Genomic DNA, 24,402 nt, shown 5'->3' with positions numbered 1-24,402 from the left:
TTCCTATTCGTTCTTTTGGATACACTTTTTACACCATCTACATATATAGACCACGTTCTCTCGGCTTTTATTGCTTCCTCCGTTTCTCCCCGGTTTGCTCTCTCTCTCTCTCTCTCTCTTCTTTCCTGGTTTTTCTCTCGTGCCTCCGCGTTCCTAATGCGCCCGAGAGAATCGCTTACTGCCCACCAGCCAGGCCAGTGCATCACAACCAGCAAATGGTTACACACGAGCCTGGAACGTTAAGCATCTATCCCTCGTGCAACAGCCTACACCGGAGCTTTATATGCACATACCGAGAGGAGAGGACCCTCTTCCCCGTGTCTTACGCTGCAGCTTGTTCCTAACTTATACTCGTCTCAGTGTGCCATGTGCTTATAATTGTGCACACATGCACGCACATTACGGAGCTTATGAACCCTCGGTTCGTGGCTAATCCGCAAACCCTCTCGTTAACTTTTCTTACGTTCGCACAATTCCCTCGTGTCCGTGACTTCGCCATTCCGGACCTTTTTCATCTGCGGGGTGACGCGAGCCGCGCGAACCTGAAATCTTTGACGGCTGTTGAAAAACTATTGCATCAGTGCAGGCTGCTCGCGAGATCGTTGATCCGAGCCAACCCTTTTACTTCGTCGTCGGTCATCTTTGGCACGTTCGCTGGACACATTTTCCGTCTGCATACAGCTTGAAATTATCGTTTGTAAAGGGAACGGGCGAAGATTTTTTTGATGAAAATATGCATAAACTTTGTAACGGTGTACAACGCGAAAAAGATGCGAGCACTGAGTCGCGCGAAAGGAACCACAAGAAGTTATATTTAGAATTAGCGCCAAAAATAACGTGCTCGCTGTTACCCAATGGCCTATTAACGAACGAACAACCGGAATCCGAGTAAATTAATGATCGGGGTTGGCTCTCGTTTTACACAATTGGTTTGAATATTATTAGACCGGAGGATTGTGTCGAACGATATGCATCGTCACCGAATCCAATTAACGATTTTCCGCAGCTCAAACCCGCGGTATCTTCTTTCAAGCTGTCGCTCCCGCTCTCTTTTTATTATTTATTTATAGATCGTCCTGCTGGGGTTTAACGACCCTCTTCGCGGGGACATTGCCATCGACTGATTCCCGTGTCAATTTAACTTTCTAAAAGACTGCTCGCCGCATTCGCTCAATGTGATTGGAACATTCGGTTAATTGGTCGAAATAAGTAACCACCGCGGATCATGGATTTCGATCGCTCTCGTTACAAATTCAATCATTTTATCTCATTGAGTTTTTCCTCGATGAAGGATCGCGTCGAGTCTCCTGCGTGTACTTCGTTATCGTCGGATCCAATAACGAACTGTCAATTCGTGTTCCACAACACTTTTCAAGCGACTTTTCACGGGGACTCCGTCAGATTCATGGCATTCGGTTCATTCAAGCGAAAACGATAAGGAACGAGCAGGAATTAGACGCATTAGGTATCTGGCAGGAGAAAATCCGAGACGAGAGGAGTCACTGAAAAAATAGTTATAACCGCACGGTGATACGAGTGATAAAACAGTGTCGAACGTTGAAAAAGGGGCGAGAGGCTTGACGAGTGAAAGTTTCACAGTCCAACCGGTGTCGCGAGCATGTGCATATGTAAATTCGTAAAAAAAAATGTCGACGGGGGCGTGAAGCAACGTCCAGGAAAAACGCGAGCGTCAATGGACATTTTGCGACTCTCCTCGTCTACTTTCACCCCCGGTGTCCTCGCCTCATCTTCACCCCTCTGCTCTTTCCGTTTCTAACACTGTCTGAGGAAGGAGCCGGGTATGAGGAGATCGCTGCTATCGATTGCTGCCAAGTTTCGAGCTCGAGAGGGGCCGTGCCCCGAGGGGAGTGCGAAAAGAAAGAAGTAGCGGTGCACCGAACAGCAGAGAGAGCGAGGGAGAGAAGAAAGGATGGACCGAGGATGAGAGAAGCGTCGACCCTGTATTGTCACGCTTTTGCCATTCGGTCCGAGAGGTCCGAGACACAAAAGTCCATAGATTTTCTTTCTTCTGTCTTGAACCGAGCGTGAGCCCTTTTTCGCTGTAATCACCACCAGCTTTTTCCCTTATCCAACAAAATCCCGAATATCGTTTTCATTGTTTCCTCGTAGCGGCGTAAAACCTCGGTATTTCTCATAAAACAAAAAAGAGATACCGCCCTTTATTCATAATTTCATACACGCAATTATAAAATTAGCGTGTATGAGAATGCGATTCAAGGAAAAGCGAGAAGCGCGCACAACGAATTAATCGCAATAAAGTAAAACGTCTTTGTCCTCGACAAGGTCAAACTATTCCGTTACTCAGTGGCATGCTCTCTCCCTACGTGTATTCGTGCACACGCAGGTACACGCTCCTTTTTTACCGGTCTATTTATGTATACATATATGTGCATTTTAATATACCACATATTTCATCCATGTATTTATACAAGCGTAGAGAAAATACGTAGACTCGTTCCGTAACGGGGAGATAACTCGTTCCCTGGCCTTGCCGGAAGCTGGCACTTCCTCGTTATACGCGTGTCGTGCATCGTTATACACACGTACACAGAAAGAGAGCCGCGGCACATACATTCGAATGGAAGAGCACCAAGTTCCTTTGTTCGTGTGTGTGTGTGTGTGTGTATGTGCGTGTATACGAATTCGTGCAATCGAGTCACGTTACACAGCTACTCTCTTCTCTCGTTCCGCGAGGAGAGAATCGGAGGCTCCTCTCCACCGATCTTCCTCCACTGTGTAGAAAATGCCCTCTATCTTTGTCCATCTCTTTCTCTCCCTCGTTCTTCATACGAGCATATAAACATATATACATGCGCCTATGTATATTCGCCATCCAACATTATATACCGTGTCTCGAGCGAGCAAACTAGTTTTCACCGCACGTTGCCACATTTCGTGATATGGAAGGGATGAAAAGCCAGAGCGGATCTTCGAATAACGTGTACGAGTCTGTGCGCCACGATGTACCCGATATTCTCACCGCTCTTTCGTTAAATGTGCCGCTGACGAATTTCCTTACGAATTTTCAACTCGCCCGGACCACCAATCTCCGTACAGAACTGCATCCCCCTTCCCTCTGCCTCTCCGCTGACACTTGATTCTCCGAAAGTTCGCAACATTCCGAATGAAACGTTGCTCTTAGCAACGTTGAATTAGACGAGCGTATAACACGTTTTTTGTACTCTTCGTCTTTTGTTTTCTACGGCCAACTGGACCGAGGCTCCCCGAGGGAAGGTACGAATTTCGTGGAAATCTAAACGAAGATTCTCACGATTTCGGTTCATTCCCGCAGAATATCGTTGCGATTGAAAATTCTCGAAGGAATTTGATGGAAATTTGATCTCCCGATAAATCAATATTAAAGTTATTTTGTTTTTCGTATTAAAAAACTAAGATGGCAGTGGAGAAAATCTATAGCGCATCGCGCTCAATTTTTTATTGAATACATATTCGGAGAAAAATGAAACTCGTCAGTCGTAGCCGAGATGTCATGTTAAAAACAAATAAAGTTATTTTGTGTTGTTCATATCGTGTAGTTTTATTTTCTCTCAATCTTCAGGCCTTATAATATTTGATCTAAAAGGTTATGGGCCCAGATCACGCTTAATTACAAATTTGTAGTCTGTGAGAGAAAAAGAAAAGTCGGAAACACGAAGAGTGAGTGTTAGTTTATTTTGTCGGGTCAAAACACGAGTGATTCGTATTCGAAATGTCCCAAGATATCTCAGCTCGTCATGTTAAGAGGTTTGATGGAACGAATTTTCAAGGTTGGAAATTTCAATTAAGTGCATTATTAATGGCAAACGAGATCAACGATATAGTGAGTGGAGACCGGGTTCTACCAGCAGATCAAACAACGGCAGCCACGGCGATCACGGCAAAACAGTGGGTACGTGATAATGCGAAGGCGATGTTTCTCATCTCGTCAGCTCTTGAACCAGCTCAAATGGAGCCGCTTCTTGTGTGCAAAACCGCGAAGGAAATGTGGGATAATTTGTGTCAAATCCACGAGCAGCGATCTGCGTCGAATAAACTTTTATTATTGCAAAAATTTCACGAATATCGCATGGGGCCGAGCGACTCGGTTGTACAGCATATTGCGAAAATTCGAAATTTGGCTGCGCAAATCACAGATATTGGCGAACCCGTAACGGAAATCACTGTGATAGCGAAAATTTTGGGGAGTTTGTCGGTGAAATATGCTACTCTACAAACTGCATGGGACAGTGTGCATCCGAATGATCAAACTCTTCAAAATTTAACAGAACGGCTTATTCGAGAAGAATCAAGATTGGGACAAAGTGAAGAAGGTGACAGTGCCTTCTCAGTCGTCAAAGAGGAAAAAGAAAATCGATATAAAAAAAAAGGAAAGCTGAAAAAGAAAAATGATAAAAGTCATGTGAAGTGTTATCGATGTAGCAAAATGGGACATTTCGCTCATGAATGTCCCACGAAAAAAGGCAAGGGATTTGGTGATCGTGAAAAATCGCAAGATTGTGCGTTTGTAGCTGAAAATATGCGAAGTATGAATCATCAATGTAGTGAAACCGCGAAGCCTAACGGAATACAGCTGAGAGAGCTGCTCGCGATTAACAAAAACGATGTGTGGATCACTGATAGTGGTGCTTCACGGCATATGACGTATCGTCGTGATTGGTTGACGGATTATGAATCCATCTCGGATGGCGGAACAGTGTCGCTAGGTGATGGAGAAGAGTGTCCTGTGGTCGGAAAAGGAGTTGTACTCGCGAAAAAGCTCGTTGGGGGTTTATGGAGTGACGCGCGAATTGAGGATGTTCTCTATATTCCCAAACTGAAGAAAAATTTATTTTCTGTGGGTATGTGTACAAGAAAAGGTTTTGAAGTTATTTTTAAAAATAATTTCGTCGATATTTTACGAAAAAATGAAGTCGTTGCGTCCGGTGTGAGACAGGACAACGATATTTATCGAATGTTTCTTCGCGTCGATAAATCAAGTGCGGAAGAAGCAAATACCGTAGCGTACAATTTACGCGTGTGGCACGAGAGACTCGGTCATGTGGACAAACGTGCAATACGTGAGCTTGCAAATAAAGGTCTTGTTCGCGGAGTATCGATGTGTGATACAACAGATTTTGTGTGTGAAATGTGTCAGCTCGGAAAATCGCATCGTTTGCCATTTAAAAATCGCGAAAAAGTCTCAACTAAGCCGGGAGAAGTATTTGTTTCTGATGTTTGTGGACCGATGTCTGTTGAATCACCGGGGGGCGCGAAATATTTTCTAACGTTCATTGACGACGCGACTGGATATCGTCATGTATATTTCTTGCGGCATAAATCCGATGTATTCGAGAATTTCAGAGTTTTTGAAAAATTTATTGCAAACAAGTTCGGGCGTGCTATGAAGATTCTGCGATCGGATAATGGAAGAGAGTTCCGAAACACTCGAATGGACGAATATCTTGCAGCACGTGGCATAAAAAAGGAAAATACAGCACCGTACACACCGGAGCAAAATGGTAAGGCAGAAAGAGAAAATCGAACTATTGTCGAAAGTGCGCGAACCATGATTCATGCAAAAAGTCTACCGTTAACTCTATGGGCTGAGGCAGTAAATACAGCCGTGTATGTATTAAATCGCACCGTGTCATCCGGAGGAACTTCGACACCGTACGAAAAATGGTTCGGGAAGAAACCAACAATGAGTCATCTTAGAATATTTGGTTCCGTGGCATTCGTACATACACCGAAGCAATTTACGAAAAAACTCGATTTGCGTGAAAAAAAAATGATTCTTGTGGGATACGAGGGTGATTCCCCAAATTATCGAGTTTACGATCCAAAAACGAAAAGAGTCAGTGTGACGCGGGATGCAACTTTTCACGAACAAATTGGAAAAGTAGAAATCGAGAAGGACGAAGATGATGCTGAAATAATAACGCTTGAAAAAGGAAAAGAAGAAGTTCTAGTTCGAGAAGAAGAAGAAGAAGAGGAAGGAACTCAGCAACAAGCGAAAGATCGAGAGGACAAAAATCAGCATCAAGAATTTCAAGAAGAAAAAGAAGTTGTGGAACCGTCAACGTCAACAGAGAGTATGTGGCGAGTATTACGAAATCGAGCAACAATTCGTCAGCCGGATAGGTTTAAATTCGAGGTCGACATAGCCGAATATACAATACCAAATACGTACAAGGAAGCAATTCAAGGCGTCGATGCTTTGCAGTGGACACATGCTATTGATGAGGAACTTCAGGCACATGCAACAAACGAAACGTGGAAAATTGTTCCAAAAATACCGGGAACAAAATTAATCGACTCTAAGTGGGTGTTTCGAATCAAAGAGGATCCTGTGAAAGGAGTTCAACGATTCAAGGCAAGGCTGTGCGCACGAGGATTTTTACAACAGCATGGAATCGATTATACTGAGACGTTTGCACCGGTCGTGCGTTATGACTCTCTTCGCGTTCTTCTAGCAACGGTGACCCAAAAAGATCTCGAGTTATTGCAATTCGACGTCCAGACCGCTTTTCTCTATGGGGAATTAAGAGAAAATATTTTCATGGAAATTCCGGAGGGTCTAGTGGTTGAAGGGTTCAAAGCAACCGAAGTAATGTGCAAATTAAACAAATCTTTGTACGGACTCAAGCAAGCACCTAGGTGTTGGAATAAGAAGTTTCTTGAAATTTTGAGTCAATTTGATCTTAAAAGCAGTCACGCGGATCAGTGTATTTTTGTCGGTCAAGTAAATGGTGAAACTGTATATTTAGCCCTTTTTGTAGACGATGGTCTTCTAGTGGCGGAGACTGAGGCTACTTTGAATTTTATAGCAGATAAATTGCGTGAAGCATTTAAAATTAAAATCGGTGACTCCAGTTGTTTTATCGGAATGCAAATTGAAAGAAATCGTGAAAACAAAAGTCTCTCGATTCACCAGAGCGCGTATGTCACGAAAATTATAGAAAAATTCGGAATGCAAGATGCAAAGCCAGTAAGTGTACCGATAGATCCACATATAATTTTGCATCCAATCGAAGAAAATAATAAGCTGTCAAATTCTGTTCCGTATCGCGAGGCAATTGGGTCGTTAGTTTTTCTCGCAACAGTTTCACGACCAGATATTACTTTTGCAGTTAATTCTGTGAGCAGATTTGTAAATCAACACAGTGCCGAGCACTGGCGTGCAGTTAAACGTATTTTTGCTTATCTTAAAGGAACGCAAGATTACAGTATAAAATATAAAAGTGGTGGTAGTGAAAAAGATCTTGTCGGTTTTTCTGACGCGGATTACGCAAACGATGTTGAAACGAGAAGATCAACCACAGGATATATTTTTTGCATGGCAAACGGACCAGTGTCATGGTCTTCTCAAAGACAAAAAATGGTCGTATTAAGCACAACCGAGGCAGAATATGTAGCTGCTGCGACAGCAACCAAAGAAGCTATATGGCTACAAAAATTGATTAGTGATCTTAACTACTCGTGTGAACGTGAATTAACATTGCACGTCGATAATCAGAGTGCCATACGATTGGTGAACAATCCTGTTTTTCATAAACGCACCAAACATATCGACATACGTTATCATTTTATACGCGAAAAGTTTGAAAACAAAGAAATAATGATAATGTATGTTCCATCAGAATTACAACGAGCAGATATTCTTACGAAAGCACTGCCGAGAGATCGGTTCAGAAAATTATGCGAATTAATTAACATTACTTCAAATTAATGTGAATACTCAAACGGTGGTAGTATTAAAGTTATTTTGTTTTTCGTATTAAAAAACTAAGATGGCAGTGGAGAAAATCTATAGCGCATCGCGCTCAATTTTTTATTGAATACATATTCGGAGAAAAATGAAACTCGTCAGTCGTAGCCGAGATGTCATGTTAAAAACAAATAAAGTTATTTTGTGTTGTTCATATCGTGTAGTTTTATTTTCTCTCAATCTTCAGGCCTTATAATATTTGATCTAAAAATCAACATTGATTTTGCCGCCCTTTTTTCCCGGAGCCTCAAATCCCGGGGGATATATTGGCTCGGTTTGACTCTCTTTCTCTTTCCGCCTTCGTATGCACCACTATAATATCCGCCCTTCGCAAGAATGGACGTAATGCCTTCTCACGATTAGCCGCGATTTACGGGTTTCGTTGGTCGTATAAGCGCTCTCAGGATATACACTCCTCTTCCCTCTTGCCTCCTCTTTTCTCGTTTTTTTCTCTCTCTTTCTCTCTCTCTCTCGTTTTGCTCGCTTGCTTGCTTGCACAGCCGACGTCGTCGGGACGTCGAGGCTCCAGATTCTTATCGGAGTTACTCGAGCAAGCCGCCTCGTAAAGCCGGCGAGTTATCACGGTCCCGGTATAAGTCGTCGGCTTTCCAACATATCTGTATACCTCCGAGCCCATACACACGACATAATACTTTGTGTGTAAGTTTCTGTTGTTGCTTTTCCTCGCTTTGAAAGCGTGTACTCGCATGCCACCTATTCCTCGAACGGGGAAGTGCATCTTGATTGTGTGCCACAACCAAAAGGTACTTCAAAATGTGAGCACAATAACGGCGAAAGCAGCGACGTATCGTATAAAAAAGAAGAAACGCGAGCTGGCGCGAAATGTGGGAGTAACAAAAGCAGGGAAGAATCGCGAGTCCTAGGAGAGCGAGAGAGGGCTCTCCTCGGACGTCCGGGAGCGTGCCGATACGTTTTTTTCCCGCGCCGACACTTCCACTTGCGGTACGCTTTAAGCACGCGAGCACCGAAATAAACGTTCAGTACGAACGATTAAATTTACTCGAAACAACGCGCCACTCGTTTTCGTTACTGGCTTTTTGCGCCTTTTTCATCGATGTCATAAACTCATCGCGGTACTGCGAATAAAACGTTTCGTGCCACAACACATGTTCCCTCGAGTTCGAGGACATGTGTGTGACAATGGTAAAAACGTCAGCGCGATAAAGCGGCCGCGCCGGTGACAAAAAGAGAATTGACGAAAAGGGAAAAAATCAGGGGGTAACGAAATACATGGGGAGAGAGAGAGAGATATAGGAGGGGGGTTTTGTGCGCGAGAGGAAATAGCCAACGGTGGTGAACCGAATGAGGAACTCGACGTATATATGCGGTGCCTGCTTCCGATACAGTTGTGACGAGCAGTGGCGGATGCCCGTAGCACCGAGAAAGCACTAGACACTCGCGCGTACATTACACATACAGACAAACCCGTATATAAATATATGTATAAACGTGTATATATTTACACATATTGTCAGATGGAATGATCAGGGAAGGCTGAGAGAGGCAGCAGGCTGGTTAGCAGTCATGCAGGAGGGGAGCCTTCGTGCCCAGCAGACGACGTAGGACAGTGCGCGGGGTCGACGCTCGCTGTCCTCCGCTTCCCTATACCTATTTACCGCTTTCTCTGTGTTCGTGTAAACGTATATTTGAGCATGTGGACAAAACCATACGAATGAAGGATGCGTATACGTGCAGTCATTTGAAGCCCGTCGTTTACGTACGTGCCCTTGTGTGTGCGTGCGTCTCGATGCGTGATCATCTGTACGTGTGTGTGTGTGTGTGTGTGTCTATGAATTCCGTGTGCTGTATACGACTCACTCGTATTATCCTCCACTCGGTTCCACTCTCCTCTCCGTACGTGCTAGCTACAGAACGATTCCGCTTCACTCAGCTCCACTCTATCAGAACTTCACAATCCCGGTGCTTTTGACGCTCCTCCCATGTCGAAGAGCCCCCCACCGAGACACACACACGCGCGCGCACACACACTTTTACTTGTTTCGTTTCATCCGATGCTTCGAGCATCACCAGTACGAAGCTCTTTCTCATTCCGTAACACCGCAGCAATATTACACTCGGTACAAAGATTTTTCTCAGGGCCAAACTCGTCTGCACATCCCTTATCGGCCATTCTCACGAAAAGGACTCGTTCTCATTGATTTATTTGTACTTTTTCTGTTGCAGGGATCTCGAACGCGATCTTAGCCTCTCCGAAGACAGTGAGGATGAGGGTACCGTCAAAGTAAGTAGCGCATTACACATTTCATGATTTTCAAACTTTTTCAAAGCTCTCGTGCCAGCTTTTACTTTTGGCGCGGGGATCGTCGACTTATCGTCGTGCAGCTTTTATACCGATGCTTCTTCTTCACAGGGCACCGGGTCAAGGCTTCCAAGAGGCAACAGAAGTCCCGATCTCACCGTTGAGTAAGTATTCGATTTATTCGTACATACTCGCGCACCTTTTAGTCGGAACGAAACCTTTTCGATTCCTTTTTCTCTCTTTCTGTGCCGAAGATTAAAGCTAATCCATGCTCCGATTTAATCTCATTCGTTTTGCTATTTTCTCTGTTTCTTCCTCTCTCTCTCTCTCTCTCCCTCTCTCTCTTTCTCTCTCTATTTCTCCCTCCTTCATTCAGTCTCTCGAAACCGTTGATACCGGTGATGACGCCAGCTCCGCCACCTCTAGCCCCCATGTCGCCAATGGGAATGTCCCCACTTGGCCCATTATCGCCGACGAGACCTCTCAGCCCACCACCATCCATGACACCACCGAAACAAATGACGCCTCAACGCGTCCTCTCACCACCCCCGGCAAGTCCACTCGGTAAGCGCTCCCCCAGTCCAAAGATCATTCACCAAAGGCCACCCAGTCCACCAGGACAAGCTCCGCAAAGCTCCGGAAGCGCTAGCTCCAGCTCCGATTCCGGATCCGACTCCGGCACCGACAGCAGCGATGACTCCGAGGACGAAGTCGCTCCAGCCCCTGCCAAAGGCCCGACTACACCGCCTTCCGTCTCACCCAAACCAACCCTCGAAGAACCCCCACCAGCCGTCGAGGAATCCAAACGGTGGAATCTCAGCAGCTTTTTTAACAAAACCGCCGTTCAATCGGGGGATCAAAATTCCGAAAATAAACCTCTTCAGGTAACTATGAATTTCACTCTTCGCTATGTTTTGTGCCTGGCTTGTTGTCCAACCTTTTCGTACATTCCTCATAATTATGCAAAACACGGTTTTCCCTAATTGCAATATATTTTTATTATGTCGACACTTGGTCGTCGGCTATATTGATTTAACGTCAGTTTTTACATTCCCAAACGTGTTTAAAAAAAAAAAAAGTTTCTATTTCTCAATTCTTATTGTTAATTTTCTTTAATACGAAAAAAAAACTTTCACGAATCCAATTGCGTAATAAAAGTATTTGTAAAAGGAGTTACCCAACAAACGCCAAGGCAATTTTTATTCCACGAATTGGTTGACTTGGGAAATTAAAAGTGTGAACAAGCACCGGAGCATTGCCGTTTCTAAATGAATATATTCCGTGCTGTATCGTTATGAGAATATGTTTAGAGCGCCATTAACGTGTGCTTTTCGCGCTGTTTTATTTATCTTCAGGATGACACGGCTAGACGGGGAAGTTCACCGGAGAGAGTCAACGCGGAATCGAGAACGCGTCGCAATGATCCTGGTCACGCGAGCAACACGGATTGGCAACTCGATGAAGCTCTGAAGAGGACGAGAAACGCGCCCATGTTGACCCTGTTGAGCGATAGCGACCACCATTCAGACGCTGATAAACCGATGCGTCAATCGGTCGAAGAGACAAGGTCACAGGCTGACAAACCAAAGCCCCAGGACGCGAGGAAACGTGGACGTCCGAGAAAATCAACGAAAAGTCCGAAGGGTCGGAGAACCCCGTCCGAAGATCCAAAGTCGAGCGGTGGAAAGGCGCGTAGTAGAACGCGAGTCGTCAGTAGCCCAAAGAAAAAAGTGCCGATCTCAAAACCTACGGTCGACACGAGTGACGATGCAACCGACGCGAGGTGAGTGACAAACGTTTTCTAATTCCATCGAAGTTCAGGCCGTTCGGTATATGCAACGAAAATCTTTTTCTGTACTCTACGATTTCGTGCTTCACCGGAATCGAGGTTAATCATAAAACTTGATAATTTTTTATGTAAAATTTCATGAGTAAAGCTTCAGAAAAGAATCGGCTGTCTTCCTTAACGTGAATCTATTAACGAACACTTAATTATGTTATGTAATTTATTTGTGGACAAAGTGAGTAACTCCAACAATGCTCTTTTTCTTCTATTCATTTCCTTGTGTCGCGAGCTCTCTCGGAATCCCGATTGAAAATGGTTATTTGATGAATCAAAAGCGATGGTTTATTGAACAGCTCCAAGAGAACGGTTTATCTTTTAATGAAGTTCTCGTCGCTCGACGTGAAGCTGAACAGCGAAGCTTTGAAATCCATTGCATAATTGCTGTGAAGTCCCATCCAAGAAGTTTCAAGTTGTCGAATAAACCAGAGATATCCGCCGTCCGATATAATCATGATCAAATGTAAATACGTCTGAACAAACTGTAGACTCTAATAATATTTCAGAAATTTCGTAATAAAAAGGTGTCACTGGGCACGCTAAAATATGAATCTCTCTGCATAATTACTTTTCTTGAATTTCATTCGTTTTTACTGCGATTGAGAAAAAATATTCAACTCATTTTGCCCTTTTATTGTCGGGAAGTCGTTGGAGCAGTGGAAAACTCCGTCCCAATTTCTTTTTCTTTATCATTCGAACATATTCCTGCAGCATTATCGATAATTGCTCGACAGAACTTGTAAAAATAGTTTCGAATTTAGGTCATCGATGTGTTCGAGTCGTACGAGTACTAAAAAAATCATATTTTTCTGTCTGATAGGTCTCCAGAACGTTCGAGCGACTCGGAAGCAGAGCGACCTCGGATCAGTTCGCCGGTACCAGCGGCGGAGAAGCGTCGATCACGATTGAGTATAACGTCGAGCGACGAGGAGAGAGTACTCAATAAGAGTAACAGCGGTTCGGAAGAAGATCCCCGCTGGCGAAGGTTATCCCTGAAGCGGAGCCGACACGGTGAATCTCCGACGAAAAAGTCAGAGAAGAAGAAGAGTCCGGCGAAATCGAAATCTCGACGCCCTCGATCGAGAATAACGAATACGTCGGGCTGTGCCACGGATTCCGACAGCGAATCCGAGGTCGCGCTGCGAAACAACCGTATTCAAGTAGCCCGGGTACCACCGAGACCTAGAGCGCCCTTGACGGCACGTGCCACCTCGCCGGATAACTCGGACAGCGACAATAGTCCAGCCCCGAAGTTACAGGAGGAAGATGGTGGCAACGTGCAGGACAAGAAAAAGAGCGACACTCTGAGGAAGCTATTTTCGAGCGCGAAAGGCGGTGGGAAAGGAGGCAAAGGCGGAAAAGGTGGAAAAGGGGGTGGAAAATGTGGCATCTACGTGGAGGAATATACGGGCGGTGCAGCGAACACACCGACCGGTAGCGAAAGTCCTTACAAAAGACCATCTTCGCAAGCCTCAACGGCCACGAGTTTCCCACCATTGGTTTATATCAACGGGGTACCGAGTTTACTCTGTCGACTTGATCTCAATAAAATTCCACACATACCACAATCTTCCAGAGGACAGGAACTGAGGCAACGCACCGAATTGCCGGACACGAGGCCACCCTCGAGAACATCCTCGAGGCCATCCTCGAGACAAGCTGCTTCGAACAATCTACCATCAGGAGCACCGTCGACGGCTACCATGTCGACGCCAGCGCCGCGACCCTCAACTCCCGAAGAAGGTGAAATCATCGAAACTCCGAGACCTCCCTCCTCAGCTGATTTAAGGACACACGGTGAGACTGTGAGTGTTAAAGTGAGCGAGGAAAACGAAGATATTGGGATCAAGAGCAAACGTAGCGTTAGTAAAAACGAAACGAATGAGACCGAATCAAAAAACCGAGCTGTTCCCGGTGGAAGCGGTAACTCTAGTTGTAGTGCGGGTGTTGGCGGTCACAGTGGTACTTCCGGTAGTTCTTCCGCGACAAACACGAGTTCCGGTTCTAGTGGAAGTGTCGGTATTGGTAGCGCTAGTGTCGTCCCTCCGGCTGCTGGTATAAGTGGCAGCGCGCCAAAACGAAAACGTAATTTGAGCTGTAGCTCAGTGTCGGGTGTGAGTGTCTGTTCCGTTGACTTGAAGGTTAAACGCAGTGGTGAGCACAAAGAGAAGAAGAAAAAGAAACGAAAACACGCTGACAAGGAACCCAATCCGTCGAGACCTTCGTCTAGTTTGGTAAGCTCTCTCTCTCTTCATGTCAAACAAATCAAAAGAAAAAATAACTTTAATTATTTTCACGACTAACTTATTCTTCGATCGTGCAAACACAGCAACATGACGTTCAACCTACGAATCATGAGCGGGAAGAACAACCCGACATGAATCTGTTACCACCGCCGGCGGCACCGCCCCAGCGTGTCTACTATTCCTACTTCAATCATCAGAGGGAAGTTTTGGAGGATCTGGATAGGTAAGGAAATTTTATACTCTCCTGTGAGGCAGAAGTTTTCTTAGAACTCTTGATATTTGTTGAGATATCATATAAAATTGATTTTTCTTTCCATTGCTCATTATTTTTCATGCGCACAGATATTGAGTCAGTCGTCAATTCCGATCTGAGACAACGTTTTAACTATAAATAATATTTTCAATCGATTTCCCTCCGACTCGTTGAACCTATTTTGATTTTCGCAATATTAACCAGTAAGAAAAACGCATCAGAGAAAATAATTCATAATGAAATTTCACTTTTTTCTTAAAATTTTTCTTTAAATACTCAAACAAATTCGAGCTCTTGGTGAAAAATGTGCTTTTTGTAATCTGTCAGAATAAACTAATTTATTCGTTACGAATTCAGGGACCAGAATCAGTACCTGACGGAAGCAAAAAGATTGAAGCACAGTGCCGACGAGGAACGTGATCTCACGGCACAAGGCATGCTGTACTTGGAGGCGGTACTGTACTTTTTGTTGACCGGCCACGCTATGGAGTCTTATCCCGTAACGGATAGAGCATCCTTTACCATGTACAAGGACACACTTAGTCTTATAAAGTGAGTGCGAAAACCACGTGCAAACACTTCTCCAATACCTGATCGATCAACAATAATCCTTTGCTTTTATCGTCGTTCTCTTTATTAAAGAAAATTGTAAAATATTTACAGATGGATATCGTCAAAATTCAAGAGCCAACAAAACAACTCACCCGAGAGTAGTATACACAATAAATTGGCAATCTTGAGGTAAATACCGCAACTAAGCAAACCTAGAAAAAATCTTGTGACCATAATGTGATCATAAACATCACATACTGACGTTGCAATATATTTATTTTTTCAAGCTTGTGGTGCCAGTCCCTCATTTATCTTAAACTCTACAAAATGCGCGAGCACGAAGTAAAGGAGTACCAAAAAATACTAGCTGATTATCATCAAAAGGTTAGTCACGTTCATTTTATTTGGGAAACAGATGGGAATTTTTTAAACTCTCGTTCCAGTCCTCGTGCAAAAGGAAAAAATTTGAACTCCATTTTTCTTTTTGTTTATTGCTTACAGCCGGCGCAACCGACACTAGTACAAGCCGAGGGCCAAAACACACCGTCCTTGTCACCGACCCCATCGCCTGCTGGCTCGGTTGGCTCGGTCGGCAGTCAAAGTTCCGGTTACAGTAGCGGGGAATTGGCAAATCGCGGCGCTGTTGCGGGTCAACCACCTGCGGTAACGTACGTCAGCGTACCGATGAGCATTCACACCGCTATGCAGAAACAGAATCAGCAATTTTCGTTACTCATTAATTGTCACGAACTCTGGGATCAAGCGAATGCTCTTGTGACCGAGAGACATAGAGGTAATTATGAATACATTTATTGACATCGATTTGAACTATTCATAATTAGAAATTTTCGAAATTTGAATTTTTTTCTTTCCAAATTCACTCGAAATTTCTCCAAATCTCAGGTCGACTTACAAGTCGTATGAAAATTATTTTAATCTCCGAAAATTGAGTAACCAAATTAAAAATTCACGTAACATTAAAAAACCTTTTAATTCCATCTGACAAAACGTGATTCAGAACGGAGTAATTAAATTGAATCTTCTTCTCTGTACTGGGTCGTTGAAGGGCCAAATGAAATCTAGTTATCGAGAATTCCCTTCCAGATTTTTCTTCCTACGAAGACTTTAATTGGACGGAAAATTCTCTTATAAGAAACCCAATATATTTTTGAGACTTCGAAAATCGTGGAACATTTTATCAAGAACCAGAAATATGGTACTGAAAAGAAAAGTTAATTGACGAAAGATTAACTGAAATAATTCTAAATTGAGGAATTTGAAAAAGAAATACTGAAGTCATTTCATAGCTAACGAATTGAAACGTTTGATCGAATCCGAGTTATTCATTTCTTGTTGACTCAATTGCGTGCTATCTTTATGGAGGCCTTCAAAGCGAGAAAAAGTATCTTGATGCCATTTTATAAGAAGCAAATAAAAAAAATAATTTATGTAACTATGGTTTCAAAATGATAAGTCTTTCGAAAAGAACAGAATAATGAGGAAAAATAAAGAACGTCCGAGAATGTCGTAAAATTTAGAAAAAAATTGTTTCAAATTATTATTTCGGGAATCGAAAGATATAAAATTCTTAATTTTTCGTCCGAACTCCAAAAGTATTTGGCAGTTCGGAAAAAATCTCGATTTCTAATTGGGAAGTAGGTAACAACTTGAGACGATTTCGAAAACAGTAAGTCGCGGAACTGCTCTAGTCACTAGTTACAAAACATGTTGAGAAAAATAATAAAAAATGTTAATTGGACCGTTCGATCGTTCGTGTTACAGACTTCTTCATCGAGCTGGATGAGAAAATGGGTCCTCTGACGTTGAAGAGCTCGCTCTGTGATTTGGTGCGTTACGTTCAAGCAGGAATAAAGAAGTTGCGAGCCCTCTGACCCCAGTGGCACAGCCCCCGGCCGCCGACCCCCAATTACATAACTTCGCTACCACACAACATGGCGACGTATCCGAGCATGTTGACGTAACCTCCGCGAAGCTCATGTCGCTGAAAAGGCAATAATAAATTCGAAAGAAAAATCCTGGACACTGGCTTGACGAGTGGGGTCCAAATAGGATAGTCGGCAAAAAGGAATTGGCAGTTAAACGCACGTTTGGCGCAGTATCAAAAAAACAAAATCTTGCGGTAGTAATCTACCGCAATTTCTCCCAAGGCAACGAGAGGATAACCCTACGAATGGAACTGTTCGAAGAAGCATGTAAGGGGCCAACGAAAGCATTCGTTATACCAGATAGAACTTAACGAGTCAATAACGATTATTACTCGATCCGCCGAATCTAAGATGTTGTTTTGTTTTTTATTGAGAAACCTAAAGCAATTTACTTTCCGGTGAGACTGATAAGAGCGCATCACGGAAAAGTGAAAAACTCGTACGAACGAGACAAATGAATCTTGGGGGCACAGGCGGAACGTGATCCAATTGCGTTTTTACGCTGATCGAGATGCAGAAACGAAAAAAAGGGAGAGGCTGCGAAATTTAGAAAATGAAGGGAACTTGAGGCCTGAATCGTGAACGACGAAGTGCCCACACTCGCCTCTACTTTTTCTCTCCAGAAATGTCCTGCTTTTGTAATATGTGCGTAGATACAATAATAGAAAATTGTCGAGTGCGAGTCTGAAAATACGAAAAATGGCGATTCTCGAACTACTGACACCTTGACAGTCGAAACAATCGACTCGTTCTTAGTCTCTCCTTCCCCCTTCGTCCGAGACGTTGGGACCGCAGTTCCACTCGCATCCTCTCGGATGATTCGCAACCCCGAATCTATAGTTTATTACGTATATAGATAAATATATATGAAGGAAATAAAAAGCAGATGTAGATCTATACAAGTGTATACATACAGATACATACTTATATATATATGTATATGTATATGAGAAGAAGAGGAAATACAGGAGAAGGCTCGTTTATTGAGACCACTGAAGATGTAGAAAGAAAACAACGCTCGTCCTGGACGCACCGCGGGTCTACAGGAGCCACCGCTATACAAAATAAGAATAAACATACACAAATACAAAACCTTGACACAGAGATGCGGTGAAACAAATGGAAGGAGATGAGGAATGATTGGCCGAAATCAATTTTTTTTTTTACATTAAGCAATGACATGGAATCGGAGAACATAGCTTTTAGTCGTAAATACGCAACAACAGAAACAACAAAAAACTAAAAACCAACAACTAAGAACAAAATACAAATTCGTAAAATAAATTAGAGTTTAACTTGTTGAGGGACGTAGTGGTTTCTAGAATACAATGATAATAAACGCCGCGCGAGATATTGGGAGAGAGTTTGCAATTAGTTTGACCGAGTAACAAAAGATGAAACGGCAACAAATATGAACAAACAAACAAACAAACAAAAGAGCAGAAATCGTGGAGAGGCTTTAAGGAGGCAATTACGGGGAGGAGGTTAAGAACTCGTATGTGAAGAGTATAATAACGAGAAAACAGAAGTAATGATGTAAGTTGCTCATGTGTATATTTTTGTAAATAGGTATTGTGAGTGCCGCCGCCTTGAGGGCAGAGTCTCAAACCGCGCATAAATTTTGTCTTGCGGTCGGGCTCTTGTCCGCCCCAATTTTTGCTACCACGTCTTATCGAGGATATTCCAGTCTATTTCTGGAAAAATTTCTGTCTCCACCAAGAATCTTTTGTAATGAAGAAGCTGTCTCTCTCTCTCTCTCTCTCTTAATCACTGCTACCCTCACTCTTACCCACGTTTTATATTGCTCTTGGCCTTTACGAATTACACAACGTTTTTTCCTTTATCCATTGCATAAACTCGTCCGATTAATCAAACAAAATTAGTCAGCGTTTTAACATTCTTTTTGTATTCCGTTGATCATAACGCGAACATGGTGTCCCAGTGTGTGTGTGTGTGTGTGTGTACGTGCGTATGGAAGGGGAGGGGGGGGGGGCGTGTGCATGTGTGTGCGCGTGCGTATATGTGGTAATAAAGGAAACTGGAATGAAATTGTCTTTCACATGTATGTACGCGAAAATGAATATGATTTATAAAATTGGAACGGGAGAACGAATTGTTGGCGTAGATGGTCGTGGTTGGCGGGCCACTGGTCCTAGGTAAACTAAGCGTGCGCGGTCCAATGGTTCACGGGGTACAATTTTATAAATTCAGCAAATTATTTTGCTGAAAAAAATGTCAAATGAAAACTATAAGAAAAGGGAATTAAAAAAAAATGTCATTACGAGGATAGAAGAAAGAAAAGATGGACGATGAAAACGAGAGTGAAAGTTGCTATCAAAATAATTTTTTTTTTTTTGTATTTTCGAGATAATAAGAGATATCATGTATATCATACATGTGTTATGATATTATAATCGTATGATGTATATCAGGCCCGGAACCCACCGACTTTCGACCATCCGACGAAGCTCGTTATTCGTAAATTCTCCCGTTCATCTCGGTTATCGGAGAAAAAAGAAGACTCCGAAAAGAGTAAATTTTGCATACTTCGCTCACGTCAGATGTCGGTTGTTATTCAATATAGGATAGTTATTTTTCGAGAATATCGTTCTTTATTATTGCTAGGTAAAATAGAAGTTTGTTTAACAACAGTATATTATAAGCAAGAAAACTGATTGAAAAAATGTTGAAAAATCAATAATTAGTCAACTTTATCAGCCGGAAGAAATCACACGAAACAACATACAGAGTGACATGTCGAAAATAAGAACCGAGAAAACCAAGAGAGCCAGAGAACTAGAGAGAGGGAGAGAGTGTGAGAGAGAGAGAGAGTGCATGGTTGAAACGGGAAATAGATGTCAAGCGATCCCCGACGAGATTTATTTAAAGCAGTTCGTTTCAACACGAGCCTTCACCACTTACACTATAATTGTAATATATTTATATACTTGCATACATATGTATATATATATTTATGCATGAACAAACACTTACACCACAAAACTATCATGATTAATATTAGGTTAATATTACATTATTATTGCTACATTATTATATCATAATTATTTTATTATATTCGTACCGAACAGTATACATATATTTATATATATATATGTATAAGTACATGTAATTATACATAAATATATATATATATATATATGTATGTATGTATATGTATTGATAATTGCCCATTTTCGATGAAAGTTCCGTTGAAACTGAACTTGTCTGTCCTCGTGGTTGTGCCAAAAAGTATAAAAGAATTGAGAATAAATCGAAAAATATTTCGTGAACGACGGTTTTAATCATCAATCTGTTATTTCGAGAAGTAAAACAACTAGCACGCGTAATTGAAATTTCGATTTTCTCGCTAAATTGAGTATTGAAGAGATCGTGAAGCTCGGTGGACAGAAGAGTTTAGTGAATTCAGGGCCGTGGGTAGTGGGCGGTGCGTGTCAACACGGTGCACAAGTAATTCGTTATTTTACGTAGGATCACGTTTTTTTTGGCTCTTTTTCTTTCTCGTCCTTCCTACTACGAGTCTGTATTCGTGCAACAGCGCAATACGACTATTTGCTGGGATAAACTTCACGTGCGCACACGTGTATATAGACAAAGTTCCGATTTTATAATTTAGAGTGATATCAAGAGAATTGAGAAACCGTTGGAAGAAAATCGCTCGCCTTTCCTAACTTTGATGAGCATCAAAGATTTTCCTCGGATAGATGTATAGTTCATTTCAACAAAGCGCGTACGAGATTTTTTACGCAATTGCCCCGTCGAATAGAAAGAGAGAGAGAGAGAGAGAGAGAGGGGGGGGGGAGTCAGTGCTCGTGTGCAAAACGTATCGTTTCATATTTATTTTAAAATAAACTCCAATTACCAGTAAATACGAGAACAAAAAACTTAAAAAATATATTTCTGATACACGAATCAACGAAAATCTATGTACGCTGATTTATAGTTTATGGTATACGTTTCTTTTCGATCGGAATGAAAAATGAAGGACACACCACGTGTGCACACGTTTGAGAATTCTTACCCCAAGATTCGGGAATAATCGAACAAGAAGACTCGGGCAAACGGACAATCCGATAAGGAATTCAGTTTCACGATATTTCTTCTTCTTTTGAAAGGTTCTTTTTGTTTTCAACTTTAGAGTGGCACGTATGCAAGCGTTGGAAATCTTTTTTTTTAATGGAAATGAAGCAGTATGAAAAAAAGATAGGAGAAACAATAAAGAGTGAAAGAGAGAGAGAGAGAGAGAGACATGTGAAGGACAACCGCACCAAGGAGAGACCAAACTCGCTTAATGAGAAATAATTACCTATTCGCTTTTTATTTATTATTATTATTATTATTATTATTGATTAATTAATTATTATTATATTTATTGGTGTGAAGGCTGAGAAACACCGTCGAGCCAACACTCCGACGCAGTAAATTGTTGACACTAATCTTATTGTTACTTAAATAATATTGTTCAAGTTAAAAGAAGGAATAAATTCATTGAACAAAAAGAAATCGATTGTGGGTTGAAGAAAAAAAAATGTATCGTTTATTATTGCGCGTGTGTTTTCTACCCGAATAATTATTTTTTCTTGTACAGCAACGATTTTTCCAAGGACGGAATAATAATATTACATTAACTTTTCGTACTCGTCTCGTTCTCTACTGTCGATAAGGAAAAGAATAGTGTGAGAAACTCACAGAGAAAATTCACTCGTAGTGTTGTACTGAAAGTCGATGTGGGGGAAAAAACCCGTGATTACACACGGCTCGTGAAAAAACTGTTTATCGTTGGATAACACCATTTTTAGCATTGTCATGAAATTATAACGCTCGTCGGAGTGATATTTATTATTGGCTCGGCTCGGTAACCTGAACTTGTGTGAAATTGCCGCACGCACAAATAAAAAATGTGAAAAAAACGTGCGAGTTCCATGAATCATTGACCTCGCAAATTTTATGATAAATAATAATGAACACACATTTCAAGCAGTTTCGTTGTTTCCTTTAAGTTTATTTTGTTTTTATTCTTTTATAATTTGTATGAAATCAATGATGTTTGTGCAACGAAAAATCGTCGCGATTCCGAGATAAATTTTCTATGTTCCTGTTGTAAAAATACTATTTTGGCGACCCAATAAACGCAATGGGAAATTGTCTTTCTGTTATTTCCCGTCGAAATCTGTTCGACCGAGCATGTAGAAGAAATTAGCCCGCTACCAGAAGCCGATCAATATGGAAAATCGCGCATCGCCGATTATCGTTTATCAGCTCAGTCAAAGTTGGCATTTTTATTTTTATTTCTCGTCTCGAACAATCACTATTTCATTACCCCTTATGAATATTATTGCATACCAGGATTATTCTATTTCGTTTGCGAAAAACGCGCTAGCCAATCGGGGATGGAGCACGCGTTCCACCTCGTTTTATGCATAAATAAACCGAGAGGAAAATGGAACTATCCCTATCAGCAGCTTCACTCAGACACGATATGAGAATGAAGAAATGGAAGAAGAAAAAAAAACATTATAACTGAAAATAAAAATAAAAGAAATAATAAAGAGAATACGAGAAACACCGTGACAATATATACATAGAAATAATTGCGAGATATTTTGTGAACAGGGCTTTTTTACCTATTTTATAGTGTATAATCTCAGCTTGAACGAATTGACACCCTTTGAACACAAGAAGATAATTAAATGAACAAAAAGCGATGAGCAAACAATAACGAGAAATAATGATTGTAACAAATGAATAAATCAGTCTGTAAATGCAAAATATAGGTAGGATTGCCGCTGCGGTTATGGGGATGATTCACTGCAACGTGTACTCTATACATACGAATAATATTATCTTATATATATATATATATACTTTTTTCTTTTTCTTCTGTTCTTATTTCAATTGTTTTTTTTTCACTTACTGTTTGCGCCCTACGTTTGGATTATCATTATTATAATGACCTTATATTATTGTGTATATGGTATAAATTGTAAAAAGAAACGTATTTACTATATCATATTCATTTCTTGAGGAGTGACTGTCCTCCAAATGAACATATTGTTTTAAAATAAATTGAATGAATAAATAAAACATTGACCATGTCAAATTAATCGAAAGGCTTTCTTCACTAATTTTCTAAGGCTTTTTTCCAACCCAGCACATAATTTGAATCATCTGAGGAAACTTCGATTTGACATTTTTGTGGAACGGGACACCAACGATTCTCTGAAACGTTGGGCAGAAATCAAAGAAAAAAAAGCGAAGCATGGAAAATTCGTTGTTACTGACTCCGATACCAACGACTTCAACGGCCTAATTATTCGGAAATAGCGAGTCGAAGACAAGCATCTTATGTGCGAATCGAATTTCGTCCGGGGAATTCCAAGCCCGAAATATCATGATTTGTTCTAATTTGCTACTTTTTATTCAAAACGAATATTAAATCTTCTACAATAGTCTGTCCAATCGAATGTTCGGAATTTTTTTTCAGTTTTTATTTGGCTCCTGTCTACCCTTCGTCATCAAAAGCTCGAGTGGCCTTTTCGTCGATACTATTATAGTAATTCACTGATATGTCAATCCGGATTGAAATTTCACGCTATTCTACCCGGATCGAGAGTTTCACTTTGGCACCGCAGTACGAAACAGTTTCCTTAAACGTCAATAATTAAACATATTGCTCAACTATCTCTGATCCAGAACAATAAATAAAAATTTTTTGTCATTATTTATGACACACACACATAAGGTGGCGTTATTGTATGAAAGATTTTCTTAATTGTCGAGTCCTTTGCATCTGTTGTCATTTATTTTTATCGTATGTAAATTTGCCAGAAATCGGCTGGTGTTGGATAGCAGTGAAAAAGTCATCCTCCAATGTCAATAGCAGCACACCACCGTCGAAGTTGGAGAGATAGCAGTTCGAGCAGTAGTCAATGTCATTTTCGAAGAGCCTGAGCAAGCTTCTAACTGCGAAGATCGCTGTTTTTACTCATTATCGTGGATTTATGATGTTAACTTTTAAAGGACGGGTCTGGTCGAAATATCGACCACTAGTTTGGTCAGGAATTCCGCTTAAAAAATTCATCAATATTGTGAACAAATTTCGTGTAAAAATAAGTTGATTTCAACGTAAAAATCCCCGTTCTTAAAAGGTTAAAGACCATCCACCTGGAATTTTAGGCAGAAATACTTCGAGAATAATCTCTATACTTTCACATTTTTTTTGGACCAGGAGAAATGGGATCCACCACTTACGGACTTATGCCCTTGTGCACCGGATTAACTACCGTCCCTTGAGAGGATCAGCATATCCAATTTTGATACAAGAAATAACGAATCTTTTATATATAGGGGCTCATTTTATTTAGCATCTTTTATTATCATCAATACAACGGATGTAATAATATCAATCAACAAAAGAATACTGTAACTGTGTATTATTGCTGTAAACTAAAAAAAAAAAAAAATTGCAATTACACAACACGAATAAACTGAAACA

General features: G+C 41.5%; 1 protein-coding gene across 5 annotated transcripts in view; it reads left to right on the top strand.

Moving 5' to 3' along the window:
* Positions 1–23,011, top strand: part of lilli (lilliputian) — a 172,804-nt gene extending 149,793 nt beyond the window's left edge. For all 5 annotated transcript variants that reach the window (XM_043410523.1, XM_043410524.1, XM_043410525.1 and 2 more), the window contains 11 exons: positions 9,974–10,031; positions 10,161–10,213; positions 10,426–10,933; positions 11,405–11,832; positions 12,713–14,126; positions 14,222–14,361; positions 14,749–14,943; positions 15,055–15,132; positions 15,231–15,327; positions 15,445–15,736; positions 16,726–23,011. In XM_043410523.1, coding sequence (XP_043266458.1) covers positions 9,974–10,031; positions 10,161–10,213; positions 10,426–10,933; positions 11,405–11,832; positions 12,713–14,126; positions 14,222–14,361; positions 14,749–14,943; positions 15,055–15,132; positions 15,231–15,327; positions 15,445–15,736; positions 16,726–16,835 — 3,373 coding nt within the window. In that variant the 3' untranslated portion in view covers positions 16,836–23,011. The remainder of the gene's footprint in view (positions 1–9,973; positions 10,032–10,160; positions 10,214–10,425; positions 10,934–11,404; positions 11,833–12,712; positions 14,127–14,221; positions 14,362–14,748; positions 14,944–15,054; positions 15,133–15,230; positions 15,328–15,444; positions 15,737–16,725) is intronic.
* The last annotated feature ends 1,391 nt before the right edge of the window (positions 23,012–24,402 follow it).

The sequence above is a fragment of the Venturia canescens genome, chromosome 1 (assembly GCF_019457755.1).
Source record: "Venturia canescens isolate UGA chromosome 1, ASM1945775v1, whole genome shotgun sequence".
Taxonomy (NCBI): Eukaryota; Metazoa; Arthropoda; class Insecta; order Hymenoptera; family Ichneumonidae; genus Venturia; species Venturia canescens.
This window is presented reverse-complemented; position numbering and strand designations above follow the sequence as displayed.